At 40.1% G+C, this 27530-nt stretch overlaps 2 protein-coding genes across 5 annotated transcripts in view; both read left to right on the forward strand.

The window, feature by feature from the left end:
* ZC3H7A (zinc finger CCCH-type containing 7A) overlaps positions 1–7492 on the forward strand; it is a 45105-nt gene extending 37613 nt beyond the window's left edge. For 2 of the 3 annotated variants that reach the window (XM_077829107.1, XM_077829108.1), the window contains 7 exons: positions 9–85; positions 714–847; positions 1223–1328; positions 2340–2448; positions 4528–4661; positions 5228–5391; positions 6549–7492. In XM_077829107.1, coding sequence (XP_077685233.1) covers positions 9–85; positions 714–847; positions 1223–1328; positions 2340–2448; positions 4528–4661; positions 5228–5391; positions 6549–6738 — 914 coding nt within the window. In that variant the 3' untranslated portion in view covers positions 6739–7492. Of the gene's footprint in view, positions 1–8; positions 86–713; positions 848–1222; positions 1552–2339; positions 2449–4527; positions 4662–5227; positions 5392–6548 lie in introns of those variants that run through there. The other variant, XR_013347382.1, reaches the window with a different exon arrangement.
* Positions 7493–10431: 2939 nt separating this feature from the next.
* TXNDC11 (thioredoxin domain containing 11) overlaps positions 10432–27530 on the forward strand; it is a 104993-nt gene continuing 87894 nt past the window's right edge. Inside the window, exons 1-4 of one of the 2 annotated variants that reach the window (XM_077827672.1) lie at positions 10432–10986; positions 20746–20962; positions 23579–23676; positions 26059–26188. In XM_077827672.1, the coding sequence (XP_077683798.1) occupies positions 10847–10986; positions 20746–20962; positions 23579–23676; positions 26059–26188 (585 nt within the window). In that variant the 5' untranslated portion in view covers positions 10432–10846. Of the gene's footprint in view, positions 10987–20745; positions 20963–23578; positions 23677–26058; positions 26189–27530 lie in introns of those variants that run through there. The other variant, XM_077827673.1, reaches the window with a different exon arrangement.

The following is a 27530-nucleotide window of genomic DNA, read 5'->3' on the forward strand; positions in this document are numbered from 1 at the left end:
CTCTGCAGGTATGTCACATGATACTATTGCTCAAGAATCAAAGAAATATTGGCAGAATATGGAAGCAAATGCACATGGAGCACAGGTATTTCCACTCATCTTTCTGAGGAAGCAAATTTATGTGGGACTAGCGTGATTGATCGGTGACGTACTGGTTTTGATGTCAATGTTTATAACACGATTTAACTGTTAGTTTATATCACAAAATGGTTGTCCCAAGCATATGCCCCAAATGATTTCCTCTTCTTTCCCCCTGCATGTTTTATTAAAAAAAAATTAAGCTTTCTGGATACTTCAGATATTCTTATTTTTCCTAATCCCAGATTTCTCATTATACATGTGCAGTTACTTTTTCCCCCCTTTGCTTATTTTGTCATAAGCAGAATATAAACCTTCAAAAATGCATTCTTTCAAATTTTCTTCAGCTGAGGACCTAGGCATAAATCCTTTTCTAGTAGTTTATTTTGTTTATACAGCACATAGTATGTCCATTGCCAGAACGTCTGGGTGCATTTATGCAATCTAAATAAAATTAACTAACAATCTGTCATTAAGAGAAATTTCTAGTTTTTAAGATTTAAAATCTACGTCTTTTTTGATGTATTTATAAGCTCTCTAGTTTTTAACACATTCTTATCTTCAGGGGTACTTAATGATTTATGTATGGGATTTCTCTGCAGATGCAAATCACGTTTTTTTTTTTTAAATTTAAGGTTCTTGGCAATCAAATGAAGCATGGATCTCTAAATCTGAAAATGAAGTTTGTGTGTGCCCAGTGCTGGAGAAATGGTCAAGTTAGTGAGCCAGACAAAAACAAAAAATACTGTAGTGCAAAAGCAAGACACCCGTGAGTAACAGATAACTTCAAATGCATAATGTCTCTCAGTAAACCATTTTGTAAAATCTTCTGAGTGATCTGTATAGGAATTCAGACTATTAAAAGGGATGCAAAAAAGTAGAACTTGGGCTGAAAGGCTGAAGACTTTAAAGGGTGTTAATAATCAAGAATAAAAAATGCATGTTACACACTTCAGTTGGCAGTTTATACTGACTTTTTTTTTTTCTTTAACTCACAACTATGATGGGTGTTTGAGACTTTAAATAAACTGCATTAAAACATATGGTTTTGGGGCTCTTTAGGTCCAATCATTGTCTTTACTGTTGACAAATAGTACAGTATGTAGATGTATTCTATATATTTGAATGCTTCCATATTCCTTAGATGGACCAAAGATCGTCGTGTGGTGCTGGTGATGTCTAATGAGCGTAAGAAGTGGATGACCATTCGTCCTCTTCCCACGAAGAAACAAGTGCCTTCGCAGTTTGATGTATTTGTTTATCTAAAATGATCTTTTTAATTAAGACACTTAAGTCACTGGAAAATACTAGTAAAGGGCCTGATTTCTGCAGCCACTGTGTGTGAAATGTCTGTTGAAATCAGTGGGAGTCACTGGAGCAACTGCAGAGCCAGATGCTAGGAAGGACTGAGCTCATTTTTTATTGCTGAAGCTCCTCCAAGTCCGTGAAACTTCAGTAATAAAAGTATAGAAGGTATTTAATATAAAGTATTAAGTAATCTCATTAAAATCATATTAATATAGTTCTCATAAAACCCTAATCAAAAGAGTGCATAATATTTTGAGGGTGAGACACGCTCCATACAATATTGGAAGAGACCTGGAATTTCATTTCTTCTTGTGCAGTTGTCAAGATGAGTTTGCAAAATCCTGTTTCCTGGGTTCTGACAACTCATTACTTCAAAAAGGCTCTGTTTTCAAAGAGCATTGTGTGATTTTATTACAGTGAATGAGAGGCATCAAGCTAATAACATAATGCATAAATTTAACCTTACATTTTTGGAGTACTGTCAGAAATAAATAATTTGAATTCCTGCATAATAGAAATACAGCACAGACCTAAAATGCTATATTCTAATCATGGTGTGATTTCTAAGTCATAACTGTCTACATCCAACCTATGTTTTCTGCTAGCTTTGCAGACTGATGAGCCCTTCCGTAGCTAGTGCTTCATAAGGTTTTTAAGACTAGATAAGATCAATGTGTTACGGGCTGCATGCGGTATTACCTGTATGGCCCTGAGGATGTCACATGGGCTGCAGCTGTGTGCTGATTGGGTCACAAGTGGCCTGTGGGCTAGAAGTTGAGAACCACTGCTCTGACAGCTTATTTGGAAGGCAACTATTTATTTGAGTTATAGTAATAGTAGTAACTTGTCTGCTTATCAGAATGTTAATGTGCCTGAAGCAAAGCTACAAAAATCTTTCATCACCCATTATAACTTAACATATGCCTAAAGGATATTTTTTTATTCTTATTTAGTTGTGCAATCATATTGCTTCAGGCAAGAAATGTCAATATGTTGGAAACTGCTCCTTTGCTCACAGTCCTGAGGAGAGAGAGATGTGGACCTATATGAAAGAGAATAGTAGTAAGTAAAAAATGTGTGAGGGTATTAAACACATGGTTTTTTTTCTCTTTTTTCCATCTCTCTCCTACAATAAGTACCTCTCAATCTTCCATAGGCAATCTGGTGGGTAGATTTTTCTTCAAGTAAACCCAGCCTGCCTCTCATGATACAAAATTAGTGTCTAATACATAGTAACATCATTTTAATATAGGTTTATATACATACCAGATGACTCATTATGTAACTGAAATTAGTAATTACTGTCATTGCAGTTTTTACCTTTGAAGATTATTGATGAGTAAGTAGAAGAGTTGGTTGAATGCAAAAACACCATTCTCAACCATTTATGAGAGCACCAGATTCCTGTTCAGATCAGCTGTATTTGTATTTATCTTTTTTGCAAATTGGGTTTTGTTTGTGTATTAGGGGGCTGGCTGTCTGCAAAAATACCTGTGTTCACATGTAAACAAGAGTATTCACTATTCATTCTTGGGTTTAAAATTTGTTGTCCAATCAGGGAGGTTATTAAGGAGAAATAATACCATGTGACAGATCGCAAAAAACAAAGATTGAATAACTGAAGTGATACTAACATTGGTTTGCAAATGAGGAGACAGGATAAATATCGTATTTGTAATGCATTTCACTAGGTCTAATAACAGGCTTAATGATAAAATCACAGATCAGCATAATGGGGCCCAATTGCAATTGGGGCCTTTGGGTGATAGCTAATATAAATATTTGCTACTCATCAGGGTGGATAAAAAATCAATGATTTTTTTTATTTAAATTGGATTTTTTTTATAAAATGCTTTTTGAGGAAAAAATCTAATCTAAAGATACATTATAGCTCAAAGATATATCTCATCATGGTATAGGGATTATAAATTCTAATTCTATAGTATGAGACAATATAATCATGTAATGTTTAAGAAAAATTTTGTTAGTGAGTTCCAATAGTTCATGGATTAGGGAACCAATTTTATGGGGTTCTGCAGGCTTCTGTATAGATTATTTAGGTTAATCTTTCTATCTACTCAATGGGACTCAGTGCTCAGTCTAGAAGATACCATCAGAGATGCTTAGTTTTGCAGTTCTCAAACTGTGGATTTGTTTCTCCAGAGGTAACAAGCTTGTTAACAGCAAAAATGTTTTTAAATAAATTAATAGACCTAAACTCTATTGTCCCTCTGCGAATTTGTGTACACAGAGTCAATCCCTTACCTCTCTCTAAAAGTGCAAATTTTCAAAAAATTCAATGAATAGAAGATTGTTGGGGGCGGAATAGATCTGGACAAGGAGAAATAGTCTGGAGATAAATGTGAGAAGCAAGGGACATATGCTTGTTTTGTTAAGATATTATATGTTTGCTGTTGAAGAAAAAAAATCCAGAATACTTAATGTTGTTGATTTAGTTAAATAAAACAATTTAAATGTCTGTCTGGTGGTGGTCTCCTCCTAATACAGCATGGCAAGAAAATCTTCCAAATATTAATGATTAACCTGTTGAATTGGAGATAGTTCACCTCCCAGTGACTTCATAAATATCTGCTTCAATTACCATTGGTAAATGAAATAACCAAGCAATCAATCATTTTCTGATATAGCTGTAAAACTAATCTGAAAAGTTTTTTTTCCAAAATAAATTACTGTATAAAAATGTATAGTGTGTACCTTTTAAAAATGAAACCTACATCTAACTCTGAGTTGTGAAGAATATGTATTAAGGTTATAACAACCAACAAGAATGCACTTTTATGTAGAAATCCATGATTAAATAGTCTTCCTGACTTGTGATTTAAATCACATCCGCCCTGCTACTCATATTAGGTAAATCTTAATTTCCCCTACCTAGATGTCTTGGAAGAAAGTGAGTCAGGCTAAGAGGCCAAAGTTTCACATAGCTGTCATTTATTAGCTACTGTGGCTCTCTCCTCCCCTCGGGTCTGCAGTTTGTCCTTTCTTTTCTGCTTCTACTACATGGGGGCCTAAAGATATCTCTGCCGTATTTCCAAATTATGTCTGCAAACTCAGTTACGTATTGTACTCACTCTCTTGCCTTAATTGCTGAATAGTTATTTTAGCTTCTGCTCTTGTTAGTTCAAGACATGGAGCAGTTGTATGAAATGTGGCTAAAGAGTCAAAAACCAGAAAAAGGAGAAGATACAGCTACTCAAGCAAACAAAGAAAATGGGAAGCAAATTCATATGCCAACTGACTATGCTGAAGTTACAGTAAGTAATGCAGGCTTAGTAATTATCCTAAACTCTGGAGGTTTTTTTTTGCACTTAATACTGTGTTCCTTGCTCCTACAACACTCACTGAAATCCTTGTATGCAGTGTAGTTGTGGCCATGTCAGTCCCAGGATATTAGAGACACAAGACGGGTGTGGTAATATCTTTTATTGGACCAACTTCTGTTGGTGAGAGAGACAGGTTTTTGAGCTTACACAGCACACTCCTTCAGGAAGCTCAAAAACTTGTCTCTCTCACCAACAGAAGTTGGTCCAATGAAAGATATTACCGCACCCATCTTGTGTGTCTGAAATGCTTATAGTTAGCTAATGTGGAGTCATGCTGTGGATCAAGCATTAGTGCTGCTCGTCAGAATCTACAGAGCCTGGGGAGGGGGGGGTCAAAAACATCAGCTGATGACTCCGTATAAACAGACTTTAAAATTATTACTGTATATTAGCCTATAATTGGATTAGCTAAAGAAACAATATTAAACTGTGTTAAGGAGCAGTTCTGTGCATGAAGCATTGATTTTTCTTAAATTTTTTAAATGTGTGTAAACCAGGTGGATTTTCACTGCTGGATGTGTGGAAAGAACTGTAATAGTGAGAAACAATGGCAAGGTCACATTTCTTCAGAAAAGCATAAGGAGAAGGTATTCCACACTGAGGATGATCAAAACTGTTGGCAGCATCGGTTTCCAACTGGATATTTTAACATTTGTGATAGGTATGTAGCATTTATGTTTGAGATGTCAAAGTTTCTCACTCACAATTGTGGTATAGCAAATATAGGCAGATACTATAATTACTGCAGTTACCTGAGATGGTGAACATTGATACTTTTTTTTAATGACACCCACTCTATTAGTATGCATTGTTGAAATCTTATGCAAAGCAAACAGTTAAATAGCAATATTTTAACATGAATGCCTGAGTGACCAGATATTAAGTGTATTTTAATGTGTGGTGGTGAGAAGGTTTGGCTTGGAGTGCCAGATGTGGAGCTATGTGGAAAGGTTCAAACATTTTGGTGTTAGGATGAAACTTTAAATAACAGCATTGGTACATCACAGCTATTGCTATTTTCCTTAATGAATTACCTGTAGAATACAAGAAATGTATGCAGTTCCACCCAGTATTCTCATGTAACAAAGTATCTTGAAATTATGGGGTGTTCTTTGCAAGGCAGAAATTCACTTGTCCCAGAAAATACTGTCACTGGAAGCAATCTATGAAATTCAGGTATGTTCCGAAGGGCCCTACACACCAAACTGGCCTGCTGGCTTTCCCAACGCTGGTTAGTATACTCTCCTACCCCGTCTTGGAGGACACAGCCTTTTCACCCAAGCCACTTGGCCTCAGGTAGACCAGTTAACATCTTTAAATCGCTGGAGCCAACCTGGTTGGCTTTGGATTCTGGGATCCAAGGTTGGAGGTCTACAGGGCAGGCGTTTTCTGTGGCAATATTAAAATCTTCATTTTAGTGATAAAGAGAAAAACTAATGGCTGTCACAGACAGGAATTCTGATGATTTTTGGAACAAACTGAATTTAATTAATATCTTAAAATGAGTTTTTTGGGGGAGGGTGGATTTGGGCTAAGTGGAGAAATGAGGACTAGAAGGCCAGAGCTTTGTCTCCTGTCCCCCAATCACTTTTTCCTTACCTGGTTCTCGGAGACTATTAAAGAGGGGAAACTGAACTGATGCATCTTCATTTTAGAGAAAAAATAATCTCTCTTCTAGAGAATTTGTGCTTCTTTAACAAAGATCTAATTATATGAAAAACATGGCTAGTAGAAAATATTTAAGACTTTTTAAAATTGGATGGCTAATTCATGTTACTTTTGTGAAAACTATAACACACCAATTTATTTTTTAAACAGATATATGGCTGGTACTTGCATTGAAGGAAACAACTGTAAATTTGCACATGGAAATGCTGAGCTCCATGAATGGGAAGAACGAAGAGATGTTCTAAGAATGAAGCTCAGCAAAGCAAGAAAAGACCACTTGATTGCTCCAAATGATAATGACTTTGGAAAATATAGTTTTTTGTTTAAAGATTTAAACTAATACTAAAATGATGCATTCATGTTACCTTATGGAAGCATAACCCTGAAAATTTGACAGTAATCAAAAGCATGTGACAGAAAAGCAGCAGATTTTCTGCTTATATTGGCATATATTGTTCCTCCTGAACAGCAAAATATAGTAGATGTAGGGGGATTCAGAAGACCTGTCTGTGCTCTCATGAAACAGAATGGTGAAGTAATAAAAAAAAAAAAAGATATAAAGTATTACGTGCTTATTCGCCTTCTGTTGGACAGAATGTTATGAAAGAGGTGGAGGAGGAGGGAGGGGTTATAATGTGTAGGAAGCCCCCCTAGTGTTGGTCCTTCAGATGAAAACTTTATGGTAAAATTACAAAACACACTGGGTGTTTTGGGCTAAGAAGAAAATTATGGATGAAAATTCTTTAAATGTTTTAATGGAGAGGATTTGTTTAAAACAAAACTTTGCTATTTATCTCTATGTAGGTTGCTAAAGAGGATTTTCTTATTAAAAAGGATTTTAAGCAAAATAACCATTTAACTACAATATATGTTGAATGGGGTATTTTTTCTCTATTTGTATATTTCAATATAATTTACTGAAAAGGATCTTGGGAGAAAAATGTATTGATTTTTTTGAAAATCAAGTAGTTAAAATTCTGTTTCTTGGTCTTTGCTGTTTAAATGATGATTTTGAAAGATTACACTTGTATGTCAGTATTGTGTATTGTATGAACCAATGTTACCTGTAATAAAGATAACTTTACATAAAGCTACTTTCTGCATTTAGCTTCTGATTGACGTCTATTTTGCACGAAACAGTTACTTGCCCATTAGAAAAACCTTTTTGAGCAACTAAATCTAAACAAGTATGTTTAGTTTATTTTCAAGTTATAGCTGATTTCTTAGAATAGTTTGCTTTTGAACTGCTGCTGACAACCCAAAAAGGGCAAATGTTAGGAATAGGTTTTCTGCACTGGTAGACTGAGTGGTCATTTATACCGCACATTGGGCAACACGGATTAGGTCAGGAAGTATATTTAAATAGGTCAGGAAGTACATTTAAAAAATAAAGCAGTAAAGCTTGCTTTAGGAGGTTATTTTTAAGTGTCCACCCAGAGGAATGGGACAAAGTGCTATCAAGTTTTGTATTAGAATCATATGGTTCCCAGCCTCTTGTGTTGGGAACTATCTCTTTCTTTCTCTCCCCACCCCAAAGTGAATCCTACTTCACAACCCACTTCAGAGATAGGCCCCATCCAGCAGTGAAAGACCAGAGTTATACTTTGCTCTGAAATGTCACTTCTGAACAAGGTTACCCTCTGGGTCACAATTATGAAATCTTTCTCTTCTTACCGCATTTTGTCTTTACTGCAGATCTGTCTGCCTGCTTCATTCCTGACATTCATTTGTGCTTTTCTTAATCCCGCTCCCCCAAAACCCCCACTTCCTTTTTAATCTGCTCCTTTATTGGCTGATCTGTTTCCACTGGGAAAGCTTTTAAGAATTATTTCAACTGTTTGAATGTGGTTACTGAGATTCAGGCCATAGTTTAGTTCCATACATTTTACATTATGCAAAATCAGCACGTTCAAGTACTTGCACACTACAAACAAGCCTGGATATTGATCTGTCCCTTGTGGTCCATGAAATAAAAGCATAATGGATTCAAATGATACCTTTAAAAATAGAGCATAAGCCCTTGCATGATAAATGCTCTTTACTCTGTGTCCATACAAAAATTACAGTAGGGTACACAGGTTACATAGAACATTTGGCTTGTCCCTGAACTACCAGTTGTTGAAACACTAACCTTCATTACACTTGTCTTAATTTGTTTTAATAAACTTCTTCTCTACTGGTCCTGTTCTTTCTATTTGGCAAACATATTACTCCCTCTTTTCTCCTTTCAGTGAACTTACCTGCCACCTACATCAACAAGCTGTTCCCCTGGGGCTTGCTCAGTGCATGGGGCTCTCCACCCTTTGTACTCCCCGGCACGTATTTCAGGAGAGGAGGGCAGCCTTGTCGCCCGTCTCTCGGGTTTACCTCAAGTGGGACCTACATGAGGGTGCTCCCTCCCCACCCCAGGCCCTCCGGGTCTCTGCTTAGGGCCCTTGTCCCCTGAGCCCCTTGGCCATCCCACCTACACACCTTGACCAGGCAGCACAACCTGCAGCTGGTTTGCCTTTGAACCGTGCCAAGGGCACATCTGTACACGCTTGAGCTCCATACTCTCTATTTCCTCACCCTTGTGTCCCCACCCAATACTAAGTGGCAGGACCTATTGCCACATATTGAGGGTGAGGAACCCCAGTGGGCCAGCCTATATTCCACCTTGGGTCCCACAATATTGGAGATATTAGTTGGCAGCTCCTTCATTGAGCCAAGGCATGTACATGGCCCGGTTCACCCCTGTTCTCGATTTCTGTCCCTTTTGTGGTGTGAGGGAAACCCTGGCACACATTTACCTTGAGTGTGCCAGGTTGCAGCCCCTTTTCCGGCTCCTCCTCGACCTACTGTTGCATTTTTGGCTGCACTTCTCCCCCCACCTTCTCATATATGCACACCCTATCCGTGGCCCCACAAAGTCATGGGACCTCCTCGTCAACCTACTCCTAGCGATGGCCAAAGTGGCCATCTACAATACCGGGAACAGGATGTTGACTGAGGGGGCTCTCTGCAACTGTGGGGCCTATTTCCAATCCTCTCTCCGTTCATGCATCTGGGCAGAGTTCCTCTGGGTGGCATCTGCCACCTCCCTTGATAACTTGGAGGAGCAGTGTCCACTCCCAGTTTCCTACTTTTGACCTTCTGACCTTCACTCCTGTCAATTTTTCTGTTGTCCCCTATAATTATTTGAGACTTGGGCTCAGTGAATCCTCCCAATAGGCTGGGAAGGGTCCTTTAGCCGTGAAACCCAACAGGACATCAGTAAGCTGTTTTTTTTTTATTGTAAATTACCTTGGATAAGCAAAATCACATGAAACTAGGTTGTTTCAACAAAACCCCTTTACTGTTAAAAGCCTCCAACCTTCCTTAAACAGCATGAGTTCATTTTCTGTGGACAGTACTCAAATGGGTAAATGCTTCACAGAAGGGTGCAGTTCCATTCTTTTCACCTGTCCTGGATTTATTCAATCTGTTATATACTTACAAGAATGATCAAAAAAGAGGGCTTGAACATTTAGCAACCATCTACTATGCTGAGACCAATACAAAAATTGGTCTCTGCTTTTCCTGCATTGCTGCTCACAGAGGACTAAATAGCAGCAGTGGAAAAGGATCAGGCACCTGAGCTGGCCGAAGATTCAGAGGACATTCGACTTGGTCCATGTACCAATGGGTTCACGCTTGGGAAGAGTATCTCCACAACCACAGAGGTCAGACGTTTGGCTTATGTTTAGTAACAAAGCAAGAAAAGAAGGCTTTGGTAGGAGTTTCATGCCTCGGCAGGGGTGCGGGAACAATATTTGTAGTGGCGGTGCTGAAAGCCATTGAACCAAACTGTAAACCCTGCATAGGATGGAACCACTTCAAGCCAGGGGAGTGCTACAGCATTCCCGCCACTCCTAGTTCCAGCACCTACGCGCCACGGGATCCGACCACAAACCCCGTCCACACCTCTGGTGGCGGGTCGGTCGTGTTTTAACCATTGGTAAACGGAAGAAGGCGTGTACCGCTGGGGCCGTAGGCACCGCCATAGGCCCCCGGGTTCTGCAACGACGCACCCCACATCCAGCCCCCTGCGCGCTCCTAACGCCTTTCCCCTCCATTTCTATTGACCGAGGAGGCCTCAGTTGGGGCTGGGGGGCCCGTGCGGCTCCCTCCCCCACGATCTCTCAGCGCTTCAGTCGCAGGCTCTGCGCTTGGCTGTAGGCAGGCCTCAGCCAGGCGCTCCCGCAGCGCAGGGCCGGGCCTGTGTGCGCCTACTCTGGGGGCCTTGGCTGGCGGAGCCCGGGCCGGGGCGGGCGAGGAGACGTGGCGGCGTTGGGTTCGCTCGTGCGCGGCAGCCGCCCCCAGCCGTCCCGCCCCAGGAGCCCCTGACAGGCCGGGGGTAGGGAGACGTGTGCGAGCGCGAGCGGCCCGGCCTCGCTCGTCCGCCCCTCCCCGCCCCGGGCTGGGAGGTGATGTCGTTATGCGGAGGCTCCGGCCACTCCGCTGCCCCTCGGCCCCGTGCTGCCCAGATGTCCCGGAGACCCGAGCTGCTGTGCGGAGCTGCGATCGTGCTGGGCTGCGCCCTCCTGGTCACCCTCAAAGTCACCTGCAGGTAACCGGCCCCGTGAGCTTCCCGGCCGTGGGGCGGGCCGTGGGCTTCCGGACACTGGCGTGCACTCCGGGGGCGCTGTGGGCTCCCCTGGGCGCTGGCAGGCACCCCCAGGAGCCTTGCTGGGAGAATATGGGGGTGTTGAGGGCTCCCTGGGCACTGGCACGCACCCCGGGGAACCTCTCCAGGAGAAAATGGGGGGTGCCGAGGACTCCTGTGGGCACATGCACCCTGCGGGGCCTTAGTATGCAGAGTTGGGAGGCCCAGAGCTGTTCTCAGGGCACTGACCTATACCTCGAGGCCTTAAATGGAATATATTGGGATTTCTAAGCTTCCCCATTAGTACTGGTGTGCACCCAAAGGTACCTAATGGTAGGCCTGGTCATCCCTCAGATCTTGCACTGGAAGGACATTAGTGTCAGCCGTGCTAGGACATTGACAGGCACCAAGGATTCCCTAATGCAGGGGTTCTCAAACATTTTCATAGCATGCTGCGTTCATTGTATCTTAATAAAGAATTGTGTTAGGAACATTCTGCCATAAAGGGGATACCAAGCAGCTGCTTCTTTCCTCTGTACACCAACCTGGCTGCTTTAATGTCATTCTTCTGCTATCCACAGGAACTGAATGCATTCATTTAATCAAAATGAGTTTTAATAGCTCTGTCCCATAGGAACTGCTCTCTGAGAATAGATCAATAATCCTTGTGGTCCAGTATCCCATCTTTGACAATGACCAGTACCCCACGTTTCAGAGGAAGGTGTAAAAGCCCCCATGATGTACCATATTATGCAATACTGTGGAGAGAAAGTTCAGTCCAAACCTGATTAGTACTAAGTTTGTTTAACTACTTTTGACATGTAATGGAGATTTAAATGCAATTAGTTTTGCTTCATGTTTGATCTTTGTGGTAACATGTTCCTTGCGTGTGTGCATGTAGCTTTCATCTTGCTGTGTATGGTTAAAATTTTGTTTGGAAACTCAAAATGCAATCTCAGAACTTGCTTTGTTTTTTATTTTTTTTATGCTCTATAAATATATTTAGAAGTTTTGATCTTTCCTAGTATATCTATTTAAATATATAAACTAATGGCAGGAAGGTAATTCTATTATGCTGTTACCAGAGAAAGAAAGTGCAAAAAAGTGTTCAAATAATGTAAATGTGACTTCCATTAAAAAAAATTACTTGCGTTTAAATTGGTACATGGGAAAGTTGCTGCCTTTACAGCACCAGAAACTGTAGTGTTCTATATGGAGAACAGCACAGACAGTGGCATTGTAGAGTATTCCTTACATCTCTCGCAATGTACTTAAATTTGACCTGGAGGTCTCAACCTGGACCTCTAATGTTGAGATAGTAGTTCTTCCATGTCTGTTTACTCTCTCATTTCTTTTCTAAGAAGTTGCCAGCTGGTATGAAATGTGATCATGGTTTTTATGATGAAGACGTTCAGATCAATAGACAGTGGACTGAGACTTCTAACTTCTTTTTTTACTCATAGGACAACAAACAGTCAGATGGTGACTAATTTTGCTTACTGTCTCTAGGGTTAAAATTGCATGGGGGTAATATATTTCATGCCCACCACTGTTACCCTGTCTCAGTTTTTTAAAAAATTCCCCTATTGGTAGGGCCCTATCAAATTCACAGCCTTGAAAAACGCGTCATGGACTGTGAAATCTGGTCTCCCACCATGAAATCTGGTCTTTTGTGTGCTTTTACCCTATATGATACAGATTTCATGGGGGAGACCAGCGTTTCTCAAATTGGGGGTTCTGACTCAAAAGGGAGTTGCAGGGCGGTTACAAGGTTATTTTAGGGGGGCTGCCCTTACTTCTGTACTGCCTTCAGAGCTGGGTGACTGGAGAGTGGTGGCTGGGTACTTGGCTCTGAAGGTGGTACCCCACCACCAGCAGTACAGAAGTAAGGGTGACAGTACCATACCAGGCCACCCTTACTACTTCATTGCTGCCTTCAGAGCTGGTGGCCAGAGAGTGGCAGCTGGTGGCTGGGTACTTAGCTCTGAAAGCTGAGCCCCACCAGCAGCAGCAATAACCCATCATGCCATCCTTACTTCTGTGTTACTGCTGGTAGTGGCGCTGCCTTCACAGCTGGACGGCCAGAGAGCGGCGGCTGCTGACTGAGGGCCCAGCTCTGGAGGCAGCAGCGTAGCAGTAAGGGTGGCAATACCATACCATGGCACCCTTACTTCTGTGCTACTGCTGGTGGTGGGGCTGCCTTCAGAGCTGGGCGGCCGGAGAGTGGCGGTTGGTTACTGAGGGCTCAGTTCTGTAGCCAGCAGTGCAGAATTTAGGGTGGCCATACCATACCATGCCATTCTTGCTTCTGCACTTCTGCTGGCGGTTGCTGTGCCTTCGGAGCTGGGCTCCTGGCCAGCAGCTGCCACTCTCCAGCTGACCAGCTCTGAAGGCAGTGCCACCGTCAGCAGCACTGCAGAAGTAAGGGAAGCAGTACCACAACCCCTCCTCCCCCCCACAATAACTTTGTGACCCCCCCCCCCACAACTCCTTTTTGGGTCAGGACCCCTGGAATTACAACACTGTGAAATTTCACATTTAAATAGCTGAAATCATGACAGTTATGATTTTTAAATTCCTATGACCATGAAATTGACCAAAATGGATCATGAATTTGGTACGGCCCTACCTATAGGACAGTTTCTCAAGGAAGGGTGCACAGATGCCTCTTCTGATGCTTGTCATAGTGTAATGGTTCTCAGCCTTGGGGGGTCATGGTCTCAAGATAGGTCTCAAAGCTACTTTCTGGAGCTACAGGTTGTAAACATTTTTTCACAGAACTTAAACTTTCAATTCAAAATAAAAATATTTGTAGCTCTCTGGCTGCAGAGAAAACTGTTGTAAATAGCTGTAGAATTTAAATTTACTGTATAGGAAGCTGGCAGTGACACCTATATTTAAATTGTTTATCACCTTTCTTGCGACCTTTACCTTCTGAGAAGCTTTCAGACCTCCATTGTTTACAGCAGACCTTTGATGTTCACCGGGCAGATAGCCCTGTGCATACAGAAGTGCCATTTTTGTCCTTTATATCTCAGCAAAAGCTTAACAGAATTTCAAACTATTAAAAATAACCGTTTATTTTATCTCGCCAGCTGAGGAAGACTTCGGCAGCATGCCAAAACAATAACTAAAAGCAATTATTCTAAGCCTGGCCACCACCACACTGTTCTGAAAACATCTGGGAACGTCTGGAGCTGCTGTAGCAGGGTAGAGAGAAAGAATGAGCTGGGCTTTCCTTTCCCTCTCACAACCTTAGCCCGATACATAGCTCATGTTCCTCTGTTGGGGCACTACAAATAGCAGGAACCCTCCTACCTCCTTCAGGAGTAGGGTAGAAAGAGAGAGCCGAGTGGGCTCCCTCCAACGATCCCTGGACGCAGCATGTGGCTGGGGATGCCACATGGCACAACTGTTTCCCCCACAACTGTTGGTGTGAAAGGTGGAGGGAGGAGACCTCAGCTAGGCTCCCCTGGAATCAGCACCTGGACACAGCAGTCTATCCCCTTCTGAAGTCCTGAAGCTCAAGGGGTAGCAATCTGTGCTGCAGCACTGCAGGCACACCTTTCAAATCCTCTTGCTGATGCATGGTGGGGAGATTGTCACAGTTGCACATAACCTCATTTTTACTTTTATTCATTTTAAAAAATACCCAAGTGTCCCAAACCTAGGAAATCGCAAATGAAAAACTACATTAATAGAATGTTACCGAGGATGCAAAATCAAGCATTCAAAAGTTAGGAAATGTCAGATTTTTGGTTGTCTATGCAATCTTGAATCTATTCCCTTGTGTTGAAGTTTTATGGTACAGTCTTTAATTATATCTTCACGTGCTATTTTTGCCACAGGACCTTGTTTCAGTCAGTGCAGCTGTTGGGTGCACAAGGGTGAATTAAAGTTGCACAGACAAGTATAAATCTGGTATTTCCTAATCTTTGAGTGCTTGACTGTGCAATTTAAATAATGTTCTTTTAATGTATTTTTGTATATATGGAATATATACTTGCTTTAGAGAGTATGCAAGTCATGAGATGTTCAGTACTAATGTAGAAATTGTACTTTAAAATATATCGTACAACAACTATTTATACTGAATATGAATGCCAACTTTGGTCATATATGGCAAACAAAGATTAAAAATGTGTTAAACATTGTGCTTGTTTTTGGACTGAAACAGGACAAAGGATTCTTGGATATGGGGTTGTTGGAGGAAAAAAAGTGGGTGGTTTTGCCATAGTGTTTCCAGCAACACAGTTCTGATCAGTACAACTCTGCTATGGAGGTGTTAACTGCAAAAGTAGAACTACCAGCATGGTCCTCCAGTGCTGCTGCAGTGGTCATTTGGAAGTTAGGAGAAAGGCAGAGTAAAAAAGAGAGTGACAGTGGTGTCAACCTTTACATATGATTTTAAAAAAAATTCTTCAGTGTCTAGAGATGAGGGCCACATTGTGCTCGGCACTGCATAACATATACTACTCTGAGGAGTTTAAAGTCCAAGTTTAGCCTTGATCCTGGAAACACTTGTGTGCTTAACTTTACTGCCATGAGTAGTTCTGTTGAACTCAATGGGAGTACACGTGGCAGTAAAGTTAAGCATGCGTGTGTTTGCAGGATTAAAGTCTTAAGTGTAAGACTATAGATATTAGGTGGATAAAACAGACCTTTAAACAAAAAGTTTAAACTGATTTTTATGGGCTGGTGTTTGCATAACAGTTCATCTAACGTTCTTCCGTATACCTCATGCTTATTATAAATGTATAATCTCGGGTTGTTCAGGTCCAACCATTCACTTACCCCCTCACATTGGTACTAGCATTTATTGTTATTCTTTTGATACTGAAATGATTGTGGATCCTGGCTCTCCTTTTCCCTCTAGTAGTTTGGAAATGGTTAAAATTGAGAGCAAATAGAAATTACTTTGCTATGTATTCAGAAGCCCATGAGGAGTTAAGTTAGAGAAAATCAATATAAAAGCTGCAAGATCATAACATCCTTCATTGATTTTTTTTTTTTTTTTAAATTTACTCGCTCTCCCCCACCCTCAGTTGGAGGCTGGCCAAATATTATTCCTTTGTTAGTTAAATTTTAAATTGTCTCACAGTTTAAAACCTTTCCTGCACCCCATTTGAAGAGAGCAATCTTATCAGTTAATATGTTTCATAGTAAAGACATCATCTATTTAGATTCTTATATGTGGCCATTAATCTGAATTTTGTAAAGTTCTTGTTTAGAATTCCAAAAACTTTCTTTTAAATAAAAACGTAGGATTCCCATAACTTTAAAATATTTACTGAGGATTATTACTAAATATTAAACTCCAGTAGTGTGTTCAGTACTATACAAATGGGTGAAGAGACACAGTCCTGCCCAGAAAATTTAGGATCTGTTTCATAAAAGCAGGCAGAACCATTCATACACTTTTGACAAATTAAAGTGAGTGTAGTGCTAAAAAAACTTGACATTTTGCAGAGTAATTGTGATCATGAAAAGGGCTTTTTTATGCCTAAGTTAGTGTGTTGAGTGCAAAATAATTTTATTCCAGGGTTACTAAAATTGTGGCCTGGAGAAACAAAGAACAAGTAGGCTTAATAGTTAGCTAATAGTTGTTTTTCATCAAGATATTAGATGTGCATCCCACCTCAGGCTCTTACTATAGCTTAGGGCAGGGGTGGGCAAACTATGGCCTGGGGGCTGCATCCGACCCTCAAGACGTTTTAATTTGGCTCTCAAGCTCCCACCAGGGAGTGGGGTTTGGGGCTTGCCCCACTCTGGCTCTCCAGCCAGGGAGCAGGGTAGGAGGCTTGCCCCATTCTGCCTGGCTCCCAGAAGCAGTGGCATGTCCCCCCCCCCTCTGGCTTCTATGTGTAGGGGCAGCCAGGGGGCTCTACATGCTGCCTCTGCCCCAAGCACCACCTGCACAGCTCCCATTGGCCAGGAACCATGGCCAATGGGAGCTGCAGGGGTGGAGCCTGCAGACAGGGCAGCGTGCAGAGCTGCCTGGCCGTGCCTTCATGTAGGAGCCGGAGGGGGGACATACTGTTGCTTCTGGGAGCTGCTTGAGGTAAGCGCCGCGCAGAGCCTGCTACCCTTGACCCACTCCTGTGCCCCAAACCCCAGCCCCAGCCTTGTACCCGCTCTTGCCATCCGAACCCCTCGGTCCCAGACTGGAGCACCCTCTTGAACCCCAAACCCCTCATCCCCAGCCCCACCCCAGAGCCTGCACCCCCAGCTGGTGCCCTCACCCCTTCCCACACCCCGACCCCCAATTTCGTGAGTATTCATGGCCCGCCATACAATTTCCATACTCCGATGTGGCCCTCGGGCCAAAAAGTTTGCCTGCCGCTGGCTTAGGGGATACCATGACTTAGGCAAGAAAGACAACTTTACAGGCCAGATTCCGATCTCATTTATGCTAGTGTAAATCTGTAGTAACTCAGTACATTTATTTTGTATTTAAGCCAATGTAAAAGATAGAGAATCTGACCCTGAGAATTCTTACAGTATAGTAAGAACCTAGGCCACAGTCCTGCAAATACTTACAAATGTGCTTCACTGTACGACCGTGAGCAGTCTGGGTACGCACAGTAGTAAAGCTGAGCACATACAGTTTTTGCAGGATCAGAGCGCTATATATGAGAGTTTCTGGACAGTGGTTTTTAATGCTATTTATTCTATCAGAAAAACAACAACCTAAAACAGTGTGTTCAGTTCCACTGCTATCTCTTTTGTTATGTCTTTCTTGTGGACAGTTTCCAATAAGAGATTGCATCTTCTACCTGAGGAGATCTGCTTCCGGTAGGGAACATTCTTCTCTAGGAAAGCTAAAGCAGAAGTTAATATACCCCCAAAATAATAGGAGGACCATGAGTACTTATCACAAATAATCCTGACAGAGTGTTGATGGAAAAGAAAGATTGTTTAAAGGTGAATCCTGTTTGTTTTATCACAGATCAACTAAATCAGTTTATGAATAGACAATGGTAAATACTGTGAAATTCAGTAACTGAGAGGAGAGCTCTTGTTCAGTCATTTAAAATAAGACACTTTAATAGTATTTGCTTAAAATCTCAATTTAAAATCTCTTTAAACCCTCACTTCATTTAATTAGTGATCTGCGACAGGCAGTTAATTAAAATTGAGGATGGATCCTCAGTTATAAATCAGCATAGCTCTATTGAAGTCAGTAGAACTATGCTGATTTACATCAACTGAAGACCCAGTCCAGAGATCTTAAATTAAAAGGTTTAGCTTGGTCAGCAATACCAAGAATATGGTGTTCAGATATTCAAAGTTTAACAGAAGAAGCTATTAATAAACGTCAAGATCCAACAATATGTCAATACTGAAGTAAAAATCAATTTCAGTAATAAAGTTAACCTAAGCCTTGTCAGTGTTTATGCAAGACTGCATGTATCAACTGAAACTTTAGGGTTGGTGATGGAATCTTGCAGGGTTTAAGATTTCTTCCTGGCTTTTGGGTTCTTGCTGTTCCTTCCTGTGGGCTGCAGGTACTGCTGCTTTTGCTCTGGGCATCTCTCATTCAGTAATGCTTTTCTCTCTCTTTCTTCACCGTGTGTGTTTAGTCCTCTGCTGTGGACTTAGCTTCTCTGTTGTAAATTGCAAGAGATGTGAAGGCAATTTTTAACCACTTTCTCAAAGTTAACACATATCTTAAGCGATTTTGTTCATCACTTCTTTACTGGTTTATCGCCTTATGAGCTGGACTCAGTCACTTCTTTGGCTCATACCTACGTAATAGGATTCATCAGTTCATGTCAACATTTGTAATGCTGTCTTGATTAAAAATGGCTTTTAAGATCTCTTTAAATACCTAACATTTGTCTTCAGTCCATTTTCTAAATGTCAGTTTAGTTCCAAAAATATTTGAGTACTTGAAGGCTTTTTTGAATGAGTATAAGCATGTAGGGATAGAATCACAGCTGGTTTAAATCAGCATTGCTCTACTGAATTATTAGTCTACTATTAAAATAGTCTCTCCAAAATGTATCTTCTTATATGAAACCATCCTTCAGGACCGTTTTTGCATCTTCCTAAGTGTGGTGAGTTAGTTGCATTAGAACAGCAATTAATTCCCCAGTTAATATAAATATCTGTGCATTCAAGCAGCTTCCGAAGTTTTCAATAACAAAAACTCTAAGCAGATGTAATATAACATTTTTGGTACTGTGCTTTTAGCTAGAGTATGTCATTTTCTACTTTATAATTCCTTAACTGTTTTAATGAGGAATGCTTGTTTTTAGCAATTAAAAACTTGCAATCAAAAGAATAACTTACAAATCATCAAGGAGAACACAAAGTAGTATAAGTATTAAGGGATAAATAGAAAAGGTTTTCAGCTTTAGTTAGAGGTATGAGCTGACAGTGAACTCTAGAGTGCTTTTTCTTATCTTTAAGATTCTGCTTGTGTGTTTCTTTTTTTAATTCTTATAAAAGTAAGGTTTGGTAAATTAATCATTGCTCAATATAAACTTTATTCTAGAATAAATCCCAAATAAGAGAAAGTGTAATCTAAATTTTAAATAGAGATTTGTCAATATAAGAGGAAGGGATGAGATTAGATTGCTTGGTTGTTTGCTTGAGAGAACAGTTTGCTATGTATTTTTACTCCATTTAAAATGGTATTTTGAGTCAAACCCAGTTCTCTTTAAGAAAGTGAATTTGTCCCGGTGGCTGTTATTTTCTTTAAATAAGATTTATGCCCAGACAGTGGCGTGTTGACAGTACCTTCACATTTAAAATGAGACGTGTCTGTTTTGCCCTGTATGAATTTTGGCCTCTTCAATGATTAGTTCTGAGTTTGCAATGAAATAAGCTATAGCAAACATTTTACAAAATACAAAGTTGTAATAAGTAAAACATATTAATTACTCCTTCAGAATACAACATAGAAGAAAGAAATACTGAACATTTAGAAGACCAGCTAAATGTAAAATAACAGCTATGTCTGTAAAAATATTACATCACAAAACTTTGACTAGTGTCTGTTCTTTTATCACCTAAGGTACAAGAGTTAAAACAGGAGGAGGCCAGGGAAGAATGCCAAATAAACCTCTTATGCTGGTTATTTCTTACGCTAAAGAGAGATGCTATTCCTCCTTTGAGAATTTAAGGATTTGTGTGTATTAGGATTCATTTTGTGCTACATTGGTTTCATGATTTGATTATTGATTGTGTTCATGCAATAATTTGTTTCTCAGTCTGTTTTTGTTAAATTATTAATATCAGTTTATACTGTTGTCAATTCCTTGATTAATTCATCTGTTCTCCATGATAACCTCAATTTGATTATTGCATTGTTTAGTGTCTTAGGGAAGTGTAGCAAATTTATTAGCTTTATATTTGCTTGTTTAGTTTCTCAAAAAATACATTAAAAGTACACAAAATTTTCTCTCAAGTGGCTGTGAGGTCCAAACAACCTATAAAGATGAGGCCCACTGACACACTCCTGAATTAACCCCCATTACCACTACAACGTAACGCACAAGAATATGTCTGATAGTGTTTATTTCTTAAAGCCTATGTTTTATGACATGTCATAGGACTAACCCAGATAATATAAATTTTTGTCATTTGCATCAATTTTGAAGATTTTTGTCATTCCATAACCTTTGCTAGGCTTCAGTAAACAAGTGTTTTGGAATGTTTACATATTTTTTGGTGCTGCATTATGTTGTCTAAGTACTTTCTTTTTCTTTCCCTTAGCCGAGCAAAAGATGTAACAATGGCAGCGAAGGTTCCAGTTAATTTCTTCTCCTCAAGATCCCCAGTCCTTGATCTTTTTCGGGGGCAACTGGACTACGCAGATTACATTCGCCAAGATTCTGAAGTTGTACTGTATTTTTTCTATGCCCCATGGTGTGGACAGTCCATTGCAGCAAGGGAAGAAATTGAACAAGTGGCAAGCAGATTGGCAGACCAGGTAATTCCAGTAAAGATGTTGATTAAAAAATGGCTTAGTTGGCCTTCATTCATTTCCAATCTGCCTTTCTCTGAGCATCCCATGGGAAGTCAGCGGGACCTAGATGCTTATGTTTAGCCTGTCCTCTTAATTTTTAAATTAAATGCAGAAAATCCCTGGTCCCCATTCTCTCACATATGTGTTATTCCCACTTCTAGGAGGGAAACTGTGTGAATTTCAACTAATAGAATTTTCTCATAATTCTTGAAACGGGACCGGGGGTTGCCTTTGTGCAGAAGCGGCAGCTCCTAACCTCCCAAACACTTGAATCCTATGGAATCCAGAGTTCCCTCTGTCTTTACACTGCTACTCAGCTTCTGGACACTTCATGCCTTCAGCTGTCCTAAAACTCCTATCAGTGGGTTTCATGCCACAGCATAGGAAATGAGTGCAAATTACTGCAGACTTAGGGCTTTGTCTACACTAGCACATTTTTTGGCAAAACTTTCGTTGGCTGGGATGTGAAAAAAAAACACCCCACTGACCGACATAAGTTTCACCAACAAAAGCGCTGGTGTGGATAGTGTTATGTTGGCGGGAGACGCTCTCTTGCAGACATAGCTACCGTCACTTGTTGGGGGTGGTTTAATGATGTCGGTATAGATCGACTACACAGAAGAGCTTACAGTGGCACAGCTGAAGCGGTACAGCTGTGCTGCTGTAAGGTCTGTAGTGTAGAACTGGTAATGGGCTCAGGTTCTCCTTAATTTTGGGGGGAAGGGTGGGAGTGTGCTCTGGACTTTTTCTGAAGGGTTTTAATAATCTGCGTGTGACTGAAACAGTCTCCCAAGTGCATATTTTTCTAGAGGCAACCTCTGTGCCTTCAAGATGGTGGAGAGAGAGTGTGGTTCTTCTATCCCCTAGAGAAGTCGCGAAGGAGGTTTCATTATGAGGAAGGGATTTTGGACATATGTTTAATCTTTCAATATACTAAGCCTTGAAAATTTGAGATCCAAGAGGTGAATTTTTCCTGAAATGAATATCATATGAAAAGAGGTGGTTTAAAATGGAAACATTGTTTAACCTTAACTATAGTGAACAGAAACAGGTAAACATGATGAGGGCCTGGTCAGCTTGACTGAAAACCAACCAGTGATTGTGTTGGTTATATGCATAACACCTTTTAATACCTACTAACGTCTTCTTCTGTATGCTTACCTTCCAGTTGAGTGCTGTTTCTTCTACTTTTTTTAAAGTTTAATTATTACTTTTCTACTCTGCTCAGAATGGTCTAGAAATAAGTCACCATTTCTAAATTTACTTAAATATCAATACCTAAAATCCAGTTCCATCTTGCTTTGGATCATTCCCTTTCTGTCTTTCCAAACAACAAGAAATAGTTTATTCTTTTTTTTTAAAGAGTATATTTCACCTTTTTGGAAACTTCAATTGGTACTCCTCTGAATCTTTGAACAATACGGTGCTTATTTTGTTCATTGCTGAGCTCTTTGCTGTACACTGTGAGATACTGCACGTGAAATTGTGAGCAGAGTATACAGAAGAAGTAGTGCAGCAGAAACCTGGATTCTTTAGAAGAGCTCAGTCCACAATCTTTTTAACATAGGTTTGCATTATGTGGTGGTGGGAGGCAGAGAGAGAACTTCTGCCAGGCAGGAGGTGCCCCAAACTATGTATTTATAAAATCCTGTTGAGGGTCTTTTAACACTTATTGCTGCTCCTGTTCCTATCCCTTAACAGTGAGGCATTCATTGTTCGTGCGATTTCAGCTCTATTTTTATGTTTTGTCTTTGTATTATTTAAACAAAATTAGAGAGGTGAAATCATATAACAATCAATTGCTACACTGTCTGTGTTTCAGAGGGTATATTCCCAATCAGTGGGTGAGGATTTACAGATGCAATTCCAGTTAGTTGCATAAATTGTCTATACATTGTTTGGACAGTAGTCCATTGCATGTGCATTTTATATAGCAGCTGTGTATAGCACCTGTGTTAATCAGTGCAATTATTGGATTTGCCTTTTTTTAGAAAGTCAGGTTGTTTGACACAGTTATAGAAGTAAAAAACTAGAGCATAGCATTTTTCAGAAAAGAAACAAAGTCACATACCACATCTATCTTGGATTTTGGTAATTATGTTTGAAATTTTTATTTGATAGTTAATTATTATTATTAATAATTTATTGCAGTAGTGCTTAAAGACCTATCAATGACGTAACGTACAAACACTGTGTGAACAGTTGTTGCCCTGAAGAGCTTACAATCTAACTAGACAAAACAAAGACAGTGTGGTAGAAGGGGTATAACAACAGAGGGAACATGAGATGGCAACAAATGTTATGTCAGTTTCTTGATTTTTTTTGTTTTTGTTTTAATTTTGCTTATGGATTTAGTTAGGAGAGGATAAGATAAATGGAAGGAAAAGTGAAGAGAGAGGGGACATTGAAGGGAGAGGTGGAGGGGAATAGAAAAGAGGGTAAGAGGGGAAATTGTGACGTGACCCTGAGATGAAGAGATTTTGGAGGGCAGGGGAGAAAGAGGCTTGCAGCAAACAGCCAGTCAGCACAGGCTAGAGCAAGTCATTTTGATGTGTTTTGTACCTTTTGTCTGTTCTGCAGGTGCTGTTTGTGGCAGTTAACTGCTGGTGGAACCAGGGGAAATGCAGGAAACAGAAACATTTCTTTTATTTTCCTGTGATATATTTGTACCATCGGAGGTAAGAGTTTCACAAATGCGATTTATCTGCATTTTAGATTGCTGGTAGACAGAATATCATAAAAATATCAAGGATGCGGTTTGTAATACATTGGTGTGTCAGAGGGGCTGCGAGCTGAAGTTCATCCCTGTGCAGAGGCCCAGCAGAAAACCTGTGAACTAGTTACACCTCCACAGGGTCTGAATGGGACTTAAGTGATTCATAGGCCTTGTGCTGCCCTTTGGTCATAGCTGAATTTCACCTCTTGTGAATGGTCACTTAGGCTAAAGCCTGTCCATTGTTTTGTCCTTAAGCAAAATTCCCATTGACTTCAGTGGGAGGTTTGCCTCAGATGAGGATTCAAGAATTTGGACCTATATCATTTTGTTTTATTTTTAATATTTCCTGCTTGCTTTGGGGGTGGGTAGCATCATTTGGTCTCAATTCAGGAAAGCACCCCTACTGAGGACAGCACTTACGTGCTTAAGTCCCACTAAAGTCAGTGGGGTTTAAGCATGTACTTAATTAAGCAGATGCTTAGGTCTTTTTCTGAACTGGGGCCTCTACCAGTGTTATGCAGTGAAAGTTTGGCATCCTTAGTGTCCCTTTACATCTTTTCTTTTTTGATTTTTGTCTGAACTTGAAAATAAGGCACTGAGCATAACACTAAGCATGTTGCCTGACACTGGTCTCAGTGGAGGCAGGTGCTGTGCAGTCTCCCACATCTATTTCTACCTGTGCGCCTTAGTCCTGCACTGTGGCTCCCCGTCTTTTCCAGTCCAGCATTTCTCCCTTGAGTAGTCAACTAATCATGTAAACTGTACAACATTGTTTTATTTGGGCATGTTTACTAATGCTTCAATTCTCAACTCATTTTATGTAGATGAGGGGAGAATGCTGAAATTTGCTGACAAGCCCTGAATTTCAGCTGACTACATACACAGGTTGCACTGAAATAACTTAAAACGGTATAAGAACTGATTTAGTTAAATCAGTGCAAACTCTGAAATCGACACACATCATTGATTGATCTTGAGTCTGTAAATTTATCAGTACAAACTAAATCAATATAAGCCAGGTTTAAATTGATATGAGGGTCCACGTAGAAAGTTGCACCAAAATAATAGAAGGTTTCAGTTACAACTGATTTAGTTATTTCCTTTTGTTTGTATTTACCAGCCCTCAGATAGTTACATGTTAAGCTCTACAGCATATTTTCTCCACAGTATGATTTGGATTAGTGTGGTCTTTGTACTTAGGAGGGTGCAAAATTAATTAGTGTAGCAGATTTTTGCTTAGACTCTTCATTTTATGTATAAGTGTGTGTTTAAAAATAAAATTCCCAAACAAACAACACACACCACTTTACAGGTCATTATAGATTAGTGTGCTTGAATTGCTTATGCTGTGTGGATGGACTCCTCTACCTCTCCCAAGGTGTTGAACTTCTAAAATTGTATGTTGTGCATGCAGAGTAATATTTTTCCATCAATTTTTCTGACCTATGCATTACATAATAATGTTCCTGTGTGTTGATATAATGCATGTTGCTAATAATCCCAAGAGCTGTAATAATATCAGTTGACATGATCTAGTGGACTGCCTCTGGAACAATTCAATCTGTATGAATACATGGTATCTTTTAATGTAGAGTAATATTTTTCTTATAATGTTATATATATTACATATAATTATGTGCAAAACTACATCAAGGTTCTAAGTGACTCCCACAGAGGGAATGCAACTGGGAGAGTTAAGACTACACTTTATGCTTTTAAGTACTACACCTAACTTTCTTTTGACTGATTTATTTCATTGTTCAGTGTGGTGTTAAATCTAATCAGATGGCAGTTAACAGAGTGCCACTTGTGAAAGCCTACTTCATTCTTGCATCATTTGTGTGATGGAGTAGCAGTATTTGCACCTGTCTAGTTTAATTCTTTGTTGTTTTCTTTTTTAATCCTCAAGGATTTTTTAAATCTATATTTTTTGTTGTCATGTGTGTCTATTGAGGTGTATTGACAAAGCAGAATGGCCTATTGCTCCACATGCTAATTAGGCCATTTTGTAAATTTTTGCCTATCTTTTATCAACTTTTTTTTTTAATAAGACTCGTAGATTGTCTTAATTCCCAGATCCTTACTATCACACACAATCATAGGCTCTTTATCGGAGTCTCTGTTATTTCAGTAAGTAAATTCTGAATAGGTCTCACTTCTAGTCCCTTAACACTGATACTCTATCAGCTACAGAATTTACTCTTAATCAGCACTAGGAACATCCTCTGCTCTCTAGGGACTGAGCATGGTGTTTGTGTATTACTCCTAGCCAGGGACTCCATTGTTAATTTAGTGTTTGCAGCTTAACCTTCATCTTAATGTATTATTATTTTTTTGGTACTAGTTTTGGACCAATTGAATACAAAGGCCCTATGAGTGCTGTTTATATTGAAAAGTTTGTTCGCCGGGTGATGACACCACTACTCTACATCTCGTCTCGATCAAAATTACTAGATTTCCTCTCATATTATGAGGTACTTGTCTCTCTTGTCTAGTTTTACCATTTGTGGTTCTGAAAGGGTTTGATTTGTTTCAGGATTAAATCTGACCTTCTCCAAATCACTAGGTTTTTTCAGGGTCTCAGAAACCTGCAGTGCATCTCAAGTGTTCTTACAAGTATAACACGTGAAATAACAGACCAAAAATACCAGTTCCTAATACACTGACTACATATTTCCTGCATTATATGAATTTCAGTGTTTCCCTAGTTTATGATTATTAATTTGTATTAAAGTAGTGTCTAGAGACTACAATTAAGAATGTGATTCCTCTGTATGAGGTGTTGTATAGTCTTTGCCCCAAAGAGTTTACAGTTTAAGTTTAGATTGCAGTCAAAGGATGAATAATAGAATTAATGTTTAAAATAGAAGTCAAAGTAATATTACAAATTTCTAATAAATGAGAATATCAGTCAAGTAAAAGCTCACATTAAATCAAATGAATAACTGGCTTCTAGAGACAAATGAATTCTTCACTACTTGATAATCTATATTTGTTTATAGTATAACTTCACACTTTTAATCCACATCAGGGGGTGTTGCATTGTATTTGACTAGCTTTCAGGTTCTGGTGTTTACTTACACTGTGACAGTGCCCAAAATGTGGTAGGTTGCTTTCTAAATGCACATTAAAACATGGTCCCTGCTTTGAAGAGTGTGCAGTCTAAAAAGACATACAAATGAAGGCCAGGGAAAAGAGATACTACATGCAAGCAAAGTTGTCTGGGTGATGATTTGCACATGTAATTTTAGTTGCTTTTTTTTGTTTCTGTATATGGGAAGATTGTGGGAGAGACAAGAGGATTGATAAATAGAGCATGGATTTGATGTACATAGGAGGCATGATGGACAGCAGGGAAGTCTGAGACTAAGTGTGGGGAGGAAGAGGAAAATGGAGACGGGAAAATAGCGAGTGGGGTAGTTTTGATGGCGTGGGGAGTGTGGTGGCCAGAAAGTAAGGTCCTAATGCAAAGGAGGTTTTGTTAGAGAGAAGCAAGAGCAAAAAACAGTCAACAAAATGTGAAATTTGACTAGTTCAAATTTGAGGTTTCCAATGAGGTCAGGAAGCAGTGGGGTGAGAAGTCCCTGCTGATGTCACTGTTACTCCTCTGAAGAATTCTGGAGTGCCTCTGACTAATGTGGAGCCCCCATATGTTTGTTGTATGTGCTGCTGCAAAATGGGAGCTGCTGAGCCCCCCTCTTTATTGCAGCTGCCACCCTAGTCTCTCTTGCTCCCAGCAGGATGCAGGCCTTGACTAATAAAAGGCTCCTTGTCCCTGCTGTCCATCGTTGTCTCAGCAGACACTTGGGGCGTGGC

This window comes from Eretmochelys imbricata, chromosome 10 (genome assembly GCF_965152235.1).
Source record: "Eretmochelys imbricata isolate rEreImb1 chromosome 10, rEreImb1.hap1, whole genome shotgun sequence".
Classification (NCBI taxonomy): domain Eukaryota; kingdom Metazoa; phylum Chordata; order Testudines; family Cheloniidae; genus Eretmochelys; species Eretmochelys imbricata.